This window comes from Ranitomeya imitator, chromosome 1 (genome assembly GCF_032444005.1).
Source record: "Ranitomeya imitator isolate aRanImi1 chromosome 1, aRanImi1.pri, whole genome shotgun sequence".
In the NCBI taxonomy this organism is placed as follows: Eukaryota; Metazoa; Chordata; class Amphibia; order Anura; family Dendrobatidae; genus Ranitomeya; species Ranitomeya imitator.
The window spans coordinates 912,023,953-912,040,784 of NC_091282.1; the positions used below are offsets into that span (position 1 = coordinate 912,023,953).

General features: G+C 41.3%; 1 protein-coding gene across 3 annotated transcripts in view; it reads left to right on the forward strand.

Annotated features, from left to right (window-relative positions):
- SLC4A4 (solute carrier family 4 member 4) overlaps positions 1-16,832 on the forward strand; it is a 368,399-nt gene that overhangs the window by 311,554 nt on the left and 40,013 nt on the right. For all 3 annotated transcript variants that reach the window (XM_069743508.1, XM_069743505.1, XM_069743507.1), the window contains exons 14-17: positions 4,579-4,712; positions 4,909-5,180; positions 10,560-10,639; positions 14,507-14,698. In XM_069743508.1, coding sequence (XP_069599609.1) covers positions 4,579-4,712; positions 4,909-5,180; positions 10,560-10,639; positions 14,507-14,698 — 678 coding nt within the window. The remainder of the gene's footprint in view (positions 1-4,578; positions 4,713-4,908; positions 5,181-10,559; positions 10,640-14,506; positions 14,699-16,832) is intronic.

Consider the following 16,832-nt stretch of genomic DNA (forward strand, 5'->3'; position numbering starts at 1 on the left):
GGGAACCAGGCGACCAGTAGAAGATCTTTGAGAGAGCACTGCCCCGGCACCGATAGAAGAGGCATCCACCTCGAGAATGAATGGTCTATTGATCTCTGGATGGTGTAAAACGGGAGCGGAGGAAAAGGATTGCTTCAGAAGCTCAAAAGCTTTTTCGGCCTCTGGAGTCCAAGTCTTCGGATTGGCACCTTTACGAGTGAGAGCAGCAAGAGGCCGAACTACCGAGGAGAAATGTGAAATAAACTGCCTGTAGTAGTTGGCGAACCCTAGAAAGCGCTGGATGGCTTTTGTTCCATAGGGACGTGGCCAACTGGGAATGGTTCTCAGCTTCTCAGGGTCCATCTTGAGACCAGAATCCGAGATGACATATCCGAGAAAAGGCAGTGAAGTCTGTTCGAAGAGACACTTCTCAAACTTAGCATAAAGACGATTCTCTCTAAGGCGTTGCAAAACCAAACGGACGCTTCTTCTGTGAGATGGTAGGTCAGCCGAAAAAATTAGGATGTCGTCTAGATATACTACAACACGAGAGTAAAGAAGGTCTCGGAAAATGTCATTGACGAATTCTTGGAAGACTGCGGGAGCATTGCAGAGACCAAACGGCATGACTAGGTATTCATAATGCCCGTCCCGAGTGTTAAAGGCAGTCTTCCATTCGTCGCCGGCCCGGATTCAAACAAGATTATAAGCACCTCGAAGATCCAGCTTCGTAAAGATTTGTGCCCCTCTTAATCGGTCGAAGAGTTCAGGAATAAGGGGCAGAGGGTACTTGTTCTTGATAGTAATGTTGTTCAAACCTCTGTAATCAATGCAGGGTCGAAGAGATCCGTCTTTTTTCTTGACGAAGAAGAACCCCGCACCGGCAGGGGAAGAAGACTTTCGGATGAATCCCCTAGATAGATTCTCTTGGACGTACTCAGACATAGCTTTAGTCTCAGCAGGAGACATTCGGTAAATCCTCCCTCTAGGTGGAGTGGAACCGGGAAGAAGTTCGATCGGGCAATCGTAGATTCGATGCGGAGGAAGAATCTCTGTTTCTTTTTTGTCAAAAACATCGATGTAGGACAGATATGGAGTAGGTAGTCCGGGAAGAACGGAATCAGTCGGAAGCGAAACTACAGGGCGAACAGGCAGAAGGCATTGTGTTTGACACGTAGATCCCCAACGGAGTACATCACCTGAACGCCAGTCCAGGGTGGGTTCGTGCAAACGGAGCCAAGGTAAACCTAGAAGCAGAGTATGGGTTAGATTAGGCAAAACATAGAAAGTTATCTTCTCACGATGAAGAGCCCCGATACATAGGTCTATCTCTTCCGTAATCAAAGTGACGGCATCTTGCAAGGGTCTCCCATCCACGGAAGCAATCTGACGAGGGGAATCCAACGAGAGAACTGGAACGCGAAGCCTCCGAACCGCCTCAAGACTGATAAAGTTGCCCGCCGCGCCCGAATCCACATACGCGGCCTCAGAAAAACGCTTTTGATTTAGCACTAACAAAATGGACAGAAACAAGGGTTGAGAGGAATCAGAAACACCTAGGGAGGCCTCCCTTACCTGTCCTAGGCGGAGGAGTTTTCCGGCCTCTCAGGACATGCTCGTAGTAAATGTGAGGCGCTACCGCAGTAAAAGCAGAGTCCTTGGGATCGTCTCTCCCGACGGCGTTGCTCTGCTAGCTTGACCCGATCTATTTGCATGGGCTCTGGCAAGGAAGTTGTGGTAGATGACAAGGGACGCGGACTTCCTGACCTGCGGATGGGAGGTAGAGAACGAACAGACCTCTTTTCTCTAGTAGTCTCACGCGTTCGCTCCTGAAAGCGTAGGTCTATGCGCGTCGACAGGGAAATGAGGTCATCTAAAGATGTTGGGGTATCCCGTCCAGCCAGCTCATCCTTTATTCGACTGGACAGGCCTCGCCAAAAGGCTCCTACCAGGGCCTTGTTGTTCCACCCTAATTCAGAGGCTAAAGTACGAAAATGTATGGCGTATTGGCCAACAGATAGAGAACCTTGCTGGAGGTTGAAAAGCGACTCAGTTGTGGAAGCTAGGCGCCCGGGCTCATCAAAAACCCTGTGGAAAGTCTCTAAGAAAGAAGCTACAGGATCATCCCGCTCCCACAGAGGATTGATCCAGGCCAAAGCCTCCCCCTCTAAATGAGATACTATAAAAGCCACTTTGGCCCGGTCGGAGGGATACTGTTGGGGAAGGAGCTCAAAGTGGAGGCGACACTGGTTCAGGAACCCCCTACAGAGCTTGGGATCCCCGCTAAACCTGGGAGGTTTGCCGAGGCGAGGAAGCGGATGGGGCGAGGGAGTTGAATCTTGCGAAGCCTGGGCGGAAGCCGTAGAGAGAGACTGCAAATTAAATAAACGGTCGTCTATGGAAGCCAAATAGGAAAGCATACGCGCCTGCGTATCGTGTTGTTGGGAGAGTTCCTGCTGCATGGCTGCAATTTGATTAGTATTAGCAGGGTCGGCGGTTTGCAAAGAGGTTAGGCGAGACTCCAAATTTTTTAAGAAGGACATGATGCGCTGCTGATTGTCGCGTATGTGCGCCAATTCCTTCTGAGCAGAAAACGCGGCACCCGCGGGGTCCATGGCCTGAGTATACTGTTAGGACTACAGAGATGGGTACGAGAGTGGACCCTCTGGACCGTGGAAGTCCCCCTCGTGGGCGAGCAGACCCGGTGTTAACCAACCCCTATACAGGGGCTGTTTAGGAGCAGGCCCAGAGGTTACCTTACCACGGTAGCGGATACCAGAAGGGACGGCTCAAGTAAAGGGAAGGCTGAAGAGTAGACAAAACTGAGGACCGGAATCAGCAGCGGAAAATCCAGAGGCAGAAGACACGGGAACGGAAGGCAGGAATCGGCAGAGGAGAACCAGGGACGGAGAGGGAACTGAAACAAAGTAACGGAAAACAAACACAGTAAATACTAGCGCCGGAGCGCAGAGCAAGTACAGAGACACAGCGAACGGCCAGAGACTAAGCAAACACTAAAGATACTCAGGCACCTCCTAGCAGAGGAGGTGGCCTGAAATACCGTGCTCTCCATGGTGATTGGCTGCAGATGCACCACATCCGGTGCTAGGTGATCCGGAGCTGTGAGGCTGTATCTAATGCTGAAGTCTGCGCGCCTGCGCAGGAGCGCCGGAAGTAGGAGCGCAGGAACGAGCGATGCCGGAAGAAGATGGCGCCGCCCGAGAGGAGGAGAGGACAACGCGCCGAGCGCTGAAAGAAGAGCGAGCGAGGGGAGCGGAGGCGGCACGCTGAGGACCAGGAACAGAGCGGTGAGCAGCCGCTGTAACAATATAAATGGTTAACAGAGTGTGGGGGCTTCCTCTTTATCCCAATCTGTGCCCTCAGATCATGATTTGGTCGTCCTGTTGTTTGCCATGGCAATTCACGATCAAATAGCAGCCTTGGAGTCTGACGGCTGTTGTAACCTGTTCAGCTGTTAGTGGAATTTAGGTGGTAAAAATACACATTTTCATTTCTGTCATACCACTTTGCATTAATTTCTGAAAATCACCTGAAGGATTAATAAACTACCTGACTGCAGTTTTCAATATGTCAGGGGGTGCGGTTTTTAAAATGGTATAACTTTTTGGGGTTTTCCAAAATGTAGGACCCCTAAAGTCAATTCAACATGGATAGGACCCTTAAAAAATAAATTTTGTAAATTTCCTTGAAAAAATGGAAAATTACTGCTACATTTTCAAACCTCCTAAAATACTAACAAAATAAAATAACATTTTACAAATGGTGCTGATGTAAAGCAGGCGTGTGGGAAATGTTATTTATTAATGTTTTGCTGTGGTATGACCATCTGGATTAAAGGAATAAGCATTCAAAGTTTGCTAATTTTTCAACATTTTTCTCAAATTTCTGATATTTTTTATTAATAAACACAAAATATATCGGCCTAAATTTACCATATTCATAAAGTATAATGTGTCACTAATAAACTCAAAATCACTGGGATTTGTTGAAGCGTTCCAGAGTTAATACCACATAAAGTGACACTGGTCAGATTTCAAAAATTTGGCTCTGTCACTAAGGGGTTAATATTGACCATTTTTCTCCGTCAGAAAAAAAATCCTAAATTTATTGCTTGGAACTTCGGAGACATTGTCAGTAGTTTATAGAATAAAAGAACAATTTATATTTTACTCAAATATACACCTATAAAGAGAAAAATCAGACAAACTGAACATTTTGCAGCGGTCTCTTAATTTTTGCCAGAGCTGTATATAATGTCCAAATAGTCATAGTTACAATAATGATAAATATCTCTTTATTTTTACATTTGGGGCATTGCTGTTGAAAAATTATATATCCATGGAACTCTAAAATTGTTGTTACCCAGTATATTAAAGACTGCTGTGCAGTATTTTTATGCTTATGTTTTCATTTTTAATGGCAGTAAATCAGAATTTGTAACCTTCTCTTGTCGCTTAATTCAGAACTTGCCATAACTAAGCAAAGTTCTTCTTTTCTTGAAAATGTCTAGAATATTTCTTTAGAGACTTATGTAATGAATTCATGTATGTGCCTTCAGATGATACTCTTCTTTCTTAGGGTGTGCTGGAGAGCTTCCTTGGCACTGCAGTTTCAGGTGCTGTTTTTTGCCTTTTTGCTGGCCAACCACTAACAATCCTGAGTAGTACGGGCCCCGTCCTTGTGTTTGAGAGGCTCTTATTCAACTTTAGCAAGTAAGTCACTGGTTTCACTCTCTTCAGCCATCTATAGAGAATACAGATTGTGATCGTGAGAAATGTCAGATTGATAAATGTCACATTTTACTAGTAATTTATAGTTATAGTTTTTTTCTGATTGTTATGCTCCATATCATCTTGCTTTATTGTGTTCTTCTTATCAGATGACCTCATTCATGGTTTCATTTTCCAGAGATAATGACTTCAATTACTTGGAGTTCCGCTTGTGGATTGGCCTGTGGTCAGCTTTCTTATGCCTCATCCTAGTGGCCACGGATGCTAGCTCACTTGTCAAGTACTTTACACGTTTTACAGAAGAAGGGTTTGCCTGTCTCATCAGCTTCATCTTCATTTACGATGCTTTTAAGAAGATGATCCACTTTGCAGATTATTACCCAATCAACTCCCATTACAGAGTGGGTGATGTCACCCTGTTTAATTGCGCTTGTCTTCCACCAGACCCAAGTAAGCATTCAAATCTTCTTGGTTATGAAATGCTGAGAGCTTAACTGGTGCCTTGTAATTAGAATTTTCCAGCTACATAGTAATACATAATAAATTAAATGTACTGCTACTTACAGGAGTTGCTCAGAATTTTTGAAATTGGGCTAGGGGTAAGATATGTGTTTGTTCCAAGCTTTTTAAATAATGGGAAACAAGTTGGATATGGTACACAGTAAAGAGACAGACATTAGTTACCTTTCGAATTGACCGATCTAGGTGTACAACTTTGATGTTCCCTGCTGGAGCTAGAAGGAATCAGGCACCATTCATCATCAACCTGACAGCTGCAGCCAGTCACTGGCCTCAGTGGTCATGTGCATTACATCATATAAGTTTCAATTTTAAAGCCAGTGATTGGCTGCAGCAGTCATTTGAATAATGAATGGGATGTCATCACTTCCAAAACTGCCAGGAATCAAGAAATGGTCACCCCTTTAAAAGGGAAGCTGTCTCCAGGTTTATGCATCCTCATTTGAAAGCAGAAAAATGTAGAAAAAAGGCCCTGATTCCAACGATGTATCACTTAGCTTACTAGATGCAGCAGTTGTGCCACAGAGTTCTTAGCTGTTGCATTAAGCAAAGCCGAGAAAGCTAGCCCAGCCCACCCTAGGTTCTCTATGTACATTGTCTGTTGACAGTGCGCTGCTTATCACTTATAAATTTGGTATAAATAAAATCCCACAGTCTTCTAATCACTTATACAGTGCAAAAAAATAAATAAAACCAACTCTTGAACTAGGGTTGATTTGTTTAGTAGGTCTCCCAAAAATCGCAGTAAGGCTCGGCTCATATTTATCTTGCTCTCTACACTGAGCGCTTACACCAGGGTTTCTCTGTAAATCTCTGAAATACGTGATTCAGACAGAGCTCCTGGTGGAAGGTTCGTGATAATGAGGCAGATGGAGACACTAAGGATGCTGTCTGGCCTATGATCCAGGGGTATCTATCTTTTTAAGCATTCATAAAAGTGTGGCCGGCCACACTTTTGCGCATCTTGGAAAAGAAGGACACCGCTGAAAAGAGGCCAGACGTAGTCCAGAGTAACTCTGCTGCCTCATTATAGTGAATGGATCCCTCAGGGTTTACATCTTAATCATGTCATTCAGTTATTGGAACTGAGTAAGTGGGGGCTGGGCTAATGAGTATAAGGATAGCACGGTTGCGGAACTTTGTGATAGACTGTGGATGGGAGGTAGAAGTGACTGTGGAGATGTGGTGAGAAGGACCAGGATTTGGAGTGATATCACCTGCAGTGAAGAGGAGCAGAGAAAGTGTTAGTAGGTGGGAGCAGGAGAGGGCATGAGGTGGCTGTCTCTGTTTGGAGACAGAGGACTGCAAATTGTCTGTTAAGAGAGGAAGAGGACTAGAACACTAGTACCACATATAGACAGAGACAGAGGATTGCATGTTGAGGAAAATTTCTGAGGAGTAAGTAAGATGGATGATGAGGATGGAAGGAGAGATGACGAGTTCGTTACTAGGCATCGGGATTAGGGGGGTGAGTAGAAAGTGGAAAACTATAGGAGTGAGAGTAAAGACAAACAAAAACAAAGTTTACTGTTACGGTGGTTTCAGTTACCTTCAGTTCCAATTCTGGTCTAATTCAGTACATCACACTTGTATGACGCAGCACGGTTGGCGCAGTGGTTAGCACTGCAGCCTTGCAGCGCTGGAGTCCTTGGTTCTAAACCCACCAATGATAACATCTGCAAGGAGTTTGTATCATCTCCTCTTGTTTGCGTGGGTTTCCTCCAAGTACGCCGGTTTCCTCCCACATTCCTAGGGAATCTAGATTGCGAGCCTCATCGGGGACAGCGATGATAATGTGTGCAAAACTGTAAAGTGCTGCGGATTATGTTAATACTGTATAAAAATAAAGATTACTGTATTTTCTGGTGTATAAGATGACTGGGCATATAAGACGACTCCCAACTTTTCCATATAAAATATGGAATTTGGGATATACCCGCCGTATAAGACGGGGGTCATCTTATACGCCCAGTCATCTTATATGGCATGTGGTTCCCAGGGTCTGGAGGAGAGGAGACTCTCCTTCAGGCCATAGGATCCATATTCATGTAAAAAATAAAGAATAAAAATAAAAAATATGGATATACTCACCCTTCAACGGACCCTGGCTCTCAGCGGTGCAAGCGGCTGCCTCCGCATTGCGCGTGGGACCTGCGATGACGTCGTGGTCACGTCACCAGTCACATGACTGCGACGTCATCACAGGTCCTACGCTCAATGCATTCTTAGGAACAGAGGCAGCCGCTTGCACCACTGAGAGCCAGGGTCCGTCGGAGGGTGAGTATATCCATATTTTTTATTTTTATTCTTTATTTTTTACATGAATATGGATCCCAGGGCCTGAAGGGGGTCTCCTCTCCTTCAGACCATGGGAACCATCCAGGATCGCTCCCTGCACACGCCGTACCCGGTGTATAAGACGACCCCCGACTTTTGAGACGATTTTCAGGGGTTAAAAAGTCGTCTTATATGCCTGAAAATACGGTATTATTATTATTATGTGATGCACTCGGCAGACTACGTCATGCATACTGAGTGCTCGCAATATACATGGTGATCCAAAAGTTGGTGGACAGAAAATAATAACATTAATTTTGATTTATTATTATTATTATTATTATTTATTTTGAAATTTTATTCTGTTAAACCAGAGAGATATGTGACACAAAACAGTTAATAAATAACATTTCCCACATGTCTACTTTAGATCAGGACAATTTTGGAAACAAAATTTTTTTTTTGTTAGGAAGTTATACGGGTTAAAAGTTGACAAGCGATTTCTCATGCTTACAACAAAATTTACAAAACCATTTTTTTTGGGGACCACCTCACATTTGAAGTCAGTTTACGGGATCTATATGGCGAAAATACCCAAAAGTGACACCATTCTAAAAACTGCACCCCTTAAGGTACTCAAAACCACATTCAAGAAGTTTATTAACCCTTCAGGTGTTTCACAGCAGCAGAAGCAACATGGAAGAAAAAAACGAACATTTAACTTTTTAGTAAAAAAAAAAGATCTTTTAGCAACAATTTTTTATTTTTCCAAGGGTAAAAGGAGAAAGTGGACCACAAAAGTTGTTGTCCAGTTTGTCCTGAGTACTCCGATACCCCATATATGGGGGGGAACCACTGTTTGTGTGCACGTCGGAGCTCGGAAGAGAAGTAGTGACGTTTTAGAATGCAGACTTTGATGGAATGGTCTGCGGGCGTCATGTTGTGTAAAGCCCCTGATGTGCCTAAACAGTAGAAACCCCCCACAAGTGACCCCATTTTAGAAACTAGACCCCCCAAGAAACTTATCTAGATGTGTGGTAAGAACTTTGAACCCAAAAACCATGTTTGATAAATCTGCCCCTTCATAACCCTAATACCCATACTGTAAACATACTTTTGGACCACCCTGTATTTGCCAACAAATGCATTCAGGTGTGAAGCAGAGGGGGGACTCTGCTTTTGTAGCACTTAGAAGCTCTTTATATGGAATCCGCAAACTATTCTAGAAACATCTGGGCTCCAGGGGGCAAATAGCTCAAGGCGGCAAGTGCTAAGTAGTACTTCGCAGCCACATATGTGGTATTGCCACGTTCAGTAGAAATAGTGGGACAAATGTTGGTGTCAGTTTTACCCATTTTCCAGTATGAAAATGCAAAATTGGGGCTAACGCACAATCTTGGTGGTAAAAATGTAAATTATTTTATCTTTACTGCTCAATTGTATAGAAGTCTGTCACACACTTGTGGTGTCAATATAATCACTGCACCCCTAGATAAATTCATTGAGAGGCTTAGTTTTTAAAATGGGGTCACATATGGGGGGTTCTGCTGTGTTGGCATCTCAGACGCTCTGGTAATGTAACATGACACCGTCAAACAAGTGCAGCAAAATCTGTCCTTTTTCAACCTTGCACTGTGCCTAAAAGTAGCTTTCAATGACATGTGGGCTATATGTGAACTCAAGAGAAATTGCACAACAAATTTTGGATTCCATTTTCTCCTGTTACCCTTGTGAAAATACAAAATTTGAAGCTAAAAAAGATTTTTGCGGGAAATATGTGATTTTTTTATTTTCATGGCTTAACATTATAAACTTCTGTGAAGCACCTGGGGGTTCAAAGTGCCCAATACACATCTAGATATGTTCCCAAAGGGGTCTAGTTTCCAAAATGGGGTCACTTGTGGAAGGTTTACATTGTTTAAGCACATCAGGGGCTCTCCAAACATGACATGGCATCCCATAATTATTCCAGAAAATTTTACATTCAAAAAGTCAAAGGCGCTTCTTCCCTTCAAAGCCCTGCTGTGTGCCCAAACAGTAGATTTCCCCCACTTATGGGATATAGGCATGCTCAGGAGAAATTGCACAACAAATTGTATTGCCCATTTTCTACTGTTACCCTTGCAAAAGTAAAAAAAATTGTTCTAAGGGAAATTTTTTCTGAAAGAAAAGTAAATGTTTATTTTTTCCTTCCACATTCCAAAAATTCCTGTGAAGCACCTGAATGGTGCTTTTTCAATGTGGTTTTGAATACCTTGAGGGGTGCAGTTTTTAGAATGGTGTCACTTTTGGGTATTTTCTGTCATATAGGCCACCCAAAGTCACTTCAAATGTGAGGTTGTCCAAAAGAAAAATAGTTTTGCAAATGTTGTTGTAAAAATTAGAAACCACTGGTCAACGTTTAACCCTTTTAACCACCAAATTTCCATTTTTTCCACAAATAAACACAAGTCATATAAAAAAAATGTTACCTCTATCATGAATTACAATATGCCATGAGAAAACATTCTCAGGATCAGTGGGATCCATTGAAGAGACAGTGGTCAGAATTGTAAAAATTGGCCTGGTCAGGAAGGTGAAAACAGGTTTGGGGGCGAAGGGGTTAAACACAAAATAATGTTTGGAATTTTTATTTAAGTACCAAATCTAAATTATTTTTAAGTGCAGAAAAGATTTGTGTTTCCTGCTGTTTATTTTTATAAATGATTATGATTATGGTTCATTATTCTAGAAAAAGGAAGAGAACAATTCAGCTTTTCCTATTTATGGGAAAAAATGATTTGTTCCATAACAAAATTGAGTTTATTTAGATCAAGTCTGAGAAAAGAATAAGAATCAGATTACAATAGTCACTATAAATGATGTGTTTATTGCAACGAATGAAAGCAATTTAGGCTTTGTATACACTGGAAAAGGCTTCCAATATGTGCACCAAGTACAAAGATATATATTAGCAAATGGCTTATTATGATTTGTTAATTATGATCTATAGTCATTTTATGGAATTATTGTAAATCACTTCTTTCTTTTCAGGTAACAGTTCACTATTTAATGAGACAACAGAAATACCCCATGACTTCCTTTCCTCCACCTTTGCAACCACAGAGGATCCCGTAAGTATTCTTACTGTAAGCTCTGGAAAACTGTGGTCGGAGTTAGCAATTGGCAGTACCCCCAACAGTATCTGTTTAGAAATCCTAGTAACAACCAATTGGTCTCTATCCTAACTTCTTCAGGTGAATTTACTCAGATTTCTAGATCATAGAATCATAGAATAATAGAGTTGGAAGGGACCTCCTGGGTCATCTGGTCCAACCCCCTGCTCAAAGTAGGATTCACTAAATCATCAAAGACAGATGTCTGTCTAGCCTCTGTTTGAGGACTTCCATTGAAGGAGAACTCCCCACCCCTTGTGGCAGCCTGTTCCACTCATTGATCACGATGTCAAAAAGTTTTTTTCTGATATCTAATATGTATCTCTTCTCATTCAGTTTCAGTTTCATCCCATTGTTTCTAGTCTTTCCTTGTGCAAATGAGAATAAAGATGATCCTTATACAATGTGACAGCCCTTCAGATATTTGTAGACAGCTATTAAGTCTCCTCTCAATCTTCTTTTTTGCAAGCTAAACATTCCCAAATCCTGTAACCATTCCTCATAGGACATGGTTTGCAGGCTGGTCACCATTCTGGTCGCTCTTCTCTGAACTTGCTTGAGTTTGTTGATGTCTTGTTTAAAATGTGGTGCCCAAAACTGGACACACTATTCCAGATGAGGTCTGATGAAAGATGAGTACAGGGTAATAATGACTTCACGTGATCTAGACTGTATGCTTCTGTTAATACATCCCAGAATTGTATTTGCCTTTTTTGCTGCTGCATCCCAGGTTCAGTTTATGATCTATTAGTATGCTTAAGTCTTTTTCACACGTGCTGCTGCTTAGCCCTATTCCTCCCATTCTGTTTATGCTTTTTTCATTATAAATGCCCAAATGTAGTACTTTGCATTTTTCCCTGTTGAAAACCATTCTGTTAGTTGCTGCCTGCTGCCCCAGTTTATCTTTTTGATTCCTCTGTCTCTAGTATTAGCTATCCCTCCTAGCTTTGTGTCATCAGCAAATTTAATCAGTGTACCCTCAATTCCTTCATCAAAATAAAGATGTTGAACAATACAGGGCCCTGGACAGAACCTTATGGTATCCCACTTGAGACATTCTTCCAACTGGATGTGCAGCCATTTACGACCACTCTTTGGGTCCGATCACTAAGCCAGTTATGAATCCACCTAACAGTTGCCTTGTCCATTCCATACTTAGTCATTTTTTTCAATAAAGATGGTGTGAGATACATTGTCAAATGCTTTGCTGAAGTCAAGATATACTATATCTACAGCATTTCCCTGATCCACCCAGTCAGTGATTCTGTCATAGAAGGAAATTAAGTTAGTCTGACATGACTTATTAGTTAAAAACTCATGGTTAATCACTTTATTCATCCAGGTACTTACATACATGTTGTTTAATAATTTGTTCAAAGATCTTTCCTAGTATAGAAGTCAGACTCACCGGCCTATAGTTTCCTGAGTGCACCTTCTTCCCCTTTTTTGAAGATAGGAACATTTGCTCTTCTCCAGACTACTGGGTCTTCTCCTGTTCTCCAAGAATTGTAAAAGATTATGGAGAGTGGTTCAAAAATTTCTTCTGCTATCTCCTTCAGTACTCTGGGGTGTAATTCATCTGGACATGGAGACTTGAATTTGTTAATGTTAGCTTAGTGTTTCCTCACTATCTTTCTGTTTATAGATATCCTGGATTCTTTTATTCCTTTAATAGGACAGTGAAGATCAGTTGATGTTACTTTTCCTTTCTGAGAGAAAACAGATGCAAAATAGGAATTTAAAAGTTCGGCCTTCTCAACATCTTTTTTTACCATTTCATCATTTTGATCATGTAAAAATCCTATAGCATCTTTGACTTTTCTTTTACTTTTGACATATCCTCAAATCCTTTTTTATTGCTTTTGCCGTCTCTTGCAATCCTTAATTTATTGTCAGCTTTAGATAATCTGATTTGTGCCCTGCAGGTTCTGCAGACAGCATTATATTCTTCTTTAGATATGCCTCCCTCTTTCCATTTGAGAAACATTTCTTTCTTCCTTTTTAGCACGTGTTTAAGTTCTCTGTTCTCCATCCTGGTTTCCTTACATGCTTCGGATTCAGCTCTCTTCTTGGAATTGTTAATGATTGAGCTTTGAGAATCTAATTTTTCAAGATTTCTCATTCTTCCTGGACATTTTTGTCCTTAAGGATATCTAGCCATTGGATACCTCCAATTCCCCTTAAAATCTGCCTTTCTGAAATCTAACCTTGAAGTCTGAGTCTTCACAGGTCTTCCTCCTCTAGTTATCCAAAATTCTAAAATAGCATGGTTGCTAGCTCCTAGGGGCTCAGTCATTCTTAACTCCTAAACCATTTCCTCCCTGTTTTATAAGGATTAGATCCAAGGTAGCAGATCCCTTTGTTTTCTCCCCTACCTTTTGGAAGATAAAGTTGTCAGCAAGAGAGGATAAGAATTTGCTTAGCTGGCCAACCTTACTGCATTGTTGCTTATAGGACTTTTCTGATCTCCTAAAATGTTCTTGTATCCACTGGGTAGGTGACAGATGTAACTTCTGGGATCTCCATCCATTGCCATAACTGAGGACTCATGTCTTCTGGGATCACTGACTGCAGCTATCATAGATTCATAGAATAATAGAATGTTAGAGTTAGAAGGAACCTCCAGGGTCATTATGTCCAACCCCCTGCTCAATGCAGGATTCACTAAACCATCACAGACAGATGTCTGTCGAGCCTCTGTTTGAAGACTTCCACTGAAGGAGAACTCACCACCTCCTGTGGCAGCCTGTTCCACTCATTGATCACCCTCACTATCAAATAGTTTTTTCTAGTATCTAAACTATATCTTTTCCCTTTCAATTTCATTCCACTGTTTCTCATGTTTCCATGTGCAAATGAGAATAGGGATGATCCCTCTATACTGCGCCATCCCTTCAGATATTTGTAGACAGCTCCCCTTAGCCCTCTTTTTTCCAAGCTAAACATTCCCAGATCCTTTAACTGTTCCTCGTAGAACACACTTTTCAGTCCAGTCAGCATCCTGGTAGGTCTTCTCTGAACTTGCTCCAGTTTTCCAATGTCTTTTTTAAAATATGGTGCCAAGAACTGGACACAGTATTCCAATTGAGCTCCTACCAAAGAGGAGTAAAGGGGGATAATTACTTCATGTGATCTAGACTCTATGCTTCTCTTAATACATCCTAAAAGTGTTTTTAACTTTTTTGCTGCTGCATCACACTGTTGACTCATGTGTAGGTTATGATCTATTAGTATAAGCATGTATTTTCATACATGCTGTTAATTAGTTCTATTCCTCTCATTTTGTAGATGTAATTTCTGTTATCCTTGCCCAAATGTAGAATCTTCCATTTCTCTCTGTTAAATATCATTCTATTAGTCGCTGCCCATTGTTCAGCTTATCTAGATCCTTCTGAATCCTTTCTCTGTCTTCTCTAGTGTTAGCTATCCCTCCTATATTCGCATCGTCTGCAAATTTGTGTACCTTCAGTTCCATTATCCAGATCATTTATAATAATGTTGAACTAGGAGGCATTGGATTCCTCTTCTGCTTCAGTTTAATTATATGACACTGATTAAGATAGTCGAATGATGCTTTTGGAAATCTTAATCTTATAGACAATGAATAGCGTGGCATGACACAGAAGGACCCAAGTGGTACTATAAGTGATGTATGATATTTAGGGCCATGTTACACCTTTTACATTGGTGTTTGGAACTTCAAATTGCATTTCTGGTGACAAACCACTACAGCTAAAGTTTAGATATTGAGCTTCAGATAAAATTCATGGTGATTTGTAGGTATTTCATATTATATATCATATAAAACACGTTGTATATTTGCAGCATCACAACGAAACAATTGTTTGGTCTTCCCTAACGAAGAAACAATGTGTGAAGTATGGTGGCCAACTGATAGGCAACAACTGCAAATATGTCCCTGATATCACTTTAATGTCCTTCATCTTGTTCTTTGGCACATACACCTGCTCCATGGCTCTGAAGAAATTCAAAACCAGCCGCTATTTCCCAACCACGGTAAGTATCTCGCTCCAGCAGTTAATAAAAATGTAAAGATAAGTCCGCATATAATAATATGTGAAGATTAATTGCTCTCTGATTACTATCATCTATGCTTGGCAAGAAAAAAAAATCCCTCATCAGTTTAAGTCCAGACACAGTCCATAAAATGGAGCTGACATATTGTTTTGTGTGCCAAATCTCATTCCTTTGAAGTGTACCTGTCACTTGTGTAGCGGCATATCTAACTCCAAGCTGGTAAGCCACAGAAGACTGCTTTTACAGCACACCTTTTATGATCACCTTATAGATGCTTCTGTTTAAAGTTCAGAAGGGAAATTTAAAATTGTGTTTGCTCCATTTGTTTGGCAGAACATTGCGGAGTTGTCTTTTTCTGGCAGATTTCACATGCTTTCATGTCCGTTTTAACTGCACGTCGGTTTGCTTGGCGAATGTGAGCACAAATATATTCGTTTTTTTCTTTTAATATCCCAAAACTTTTGCTCAACTCCAACTAAAAATTAAGGAAATAAACAGATATTGTTCATTGCACAACATATATCATGCATTGTCTGCGAAATTGATAAGTTACGCACGAAAATCACCCACATAAAACACGTTAACTTAAAAGATGGCACACAGACAAATGCATTTTATAGATTCCATGCTTTGCATATCTTTTACTGAAATATATACAGTACTTACAACCAAATAGAACTTAATGAGCTAAGTATAAGTCATCAGTATCTTGATCCCTGAAAAGCTCTTAAAGGTCCTACCATGCCAAACCCTTTTTATAAGCTTTATTAAAGCATATGTATAGAATATTGTTGAATCCCCCACTTGGGACACTCATCTACAAGCTAGCTCTATTTCTATTGGGCTTGGCAAATCAGCATTGCTCACCATTCATTTTAATGGTTTCCCCTTATTCGACCACTGCAGGAGAAATGTGTGACCACATGGCATTTTCCCAGATATTATTGTTTAACTAGAGTTACAGAACCCAAAAAATATGATATTTAACTTTCTGAATTGGTTTTGACTTTTATCCTAGGTCACATGGCAAGTCTCGTTAGAGAGTCGATATTGACTGTTAGGATTGCTACTTCCAATAGGTGACACTAGAGTTCTAGTCCTCTTCCTCTCTGAATAGACAATGTACAAATATTTCACAGAGGAGCATTGCAAGGCTTGAAAGTCTCCTCACCTTGGCATATCAGGTTTGACATTTCACACTCTGCAAGAAGAAACATTATCCGTTGGATCTAGGTCAGATGCCTCTCACCCAGCCAAACCAGATCTCACACTTTCACTGACGAAAGGCAGTACCCTAAAACGCAGTAACTGCAATTTGAGATTTTGGTTTTGGCTTTTATACTTAGTCATGTGGCAAGACTAGTTAGAGAGTCAATACTGAATTTTAGGATTGCTAGGTGTGACTAGAGTTCTATTCCTCTTGCTCTCTGAAGAGACAATTTGCATCTTTTCCAGAGGAGCATTGCAAGGCTTGAAAGTCTCCTCACCTTGGCATGTCAGGCTCGACATGTCACTCTCCAAGGAGAAATGTTATGCCTTGGATCCTGAATTTATATTGGATATATATAAATCCAGAAAATTAAATGTAATATTTTTTAAGGTTCCGTGTTTAGGTGCTTTTTAGGTCTGTACTTCTCTTCTTCCCATCTAATATATAAAGCTGAATGTGTGTATGTGTGTGTGTATGTGTGTATGTATGTCCGGGATTGGCATCTGCACCGTCGCAGCTACTGCCACAAAATTTTGCACGGTCACACGTCTGGACCCCGAGAGCGTCATAGGCTATGTTGTGAGGCGAAATTTTAACCCCACGCGTTCCAATTCACCAAACAATTTTGCCCTTATCTACATAATGGGGAAAAAAGTGAAAGGACAAGTGTTGGAGGCGTCGCAGCTACAGCCACAAAATTTTGCACAGTCACACGTCTGGACCCCGAGAGCGTCATAGGCTATGTTGTGAGGTGAAATTTTAACCCCGCGCTTTCCAATTCACCAAACAATTTTGCCCCTATCTACATAATGGGGAAAAAAGTGAAAGGAAAAGTGTTGGAGGGGTCGCAGCTACAGCCACAAAATTTTGCACAGTCACACGACTGGACCCCGAGAGCGTCAT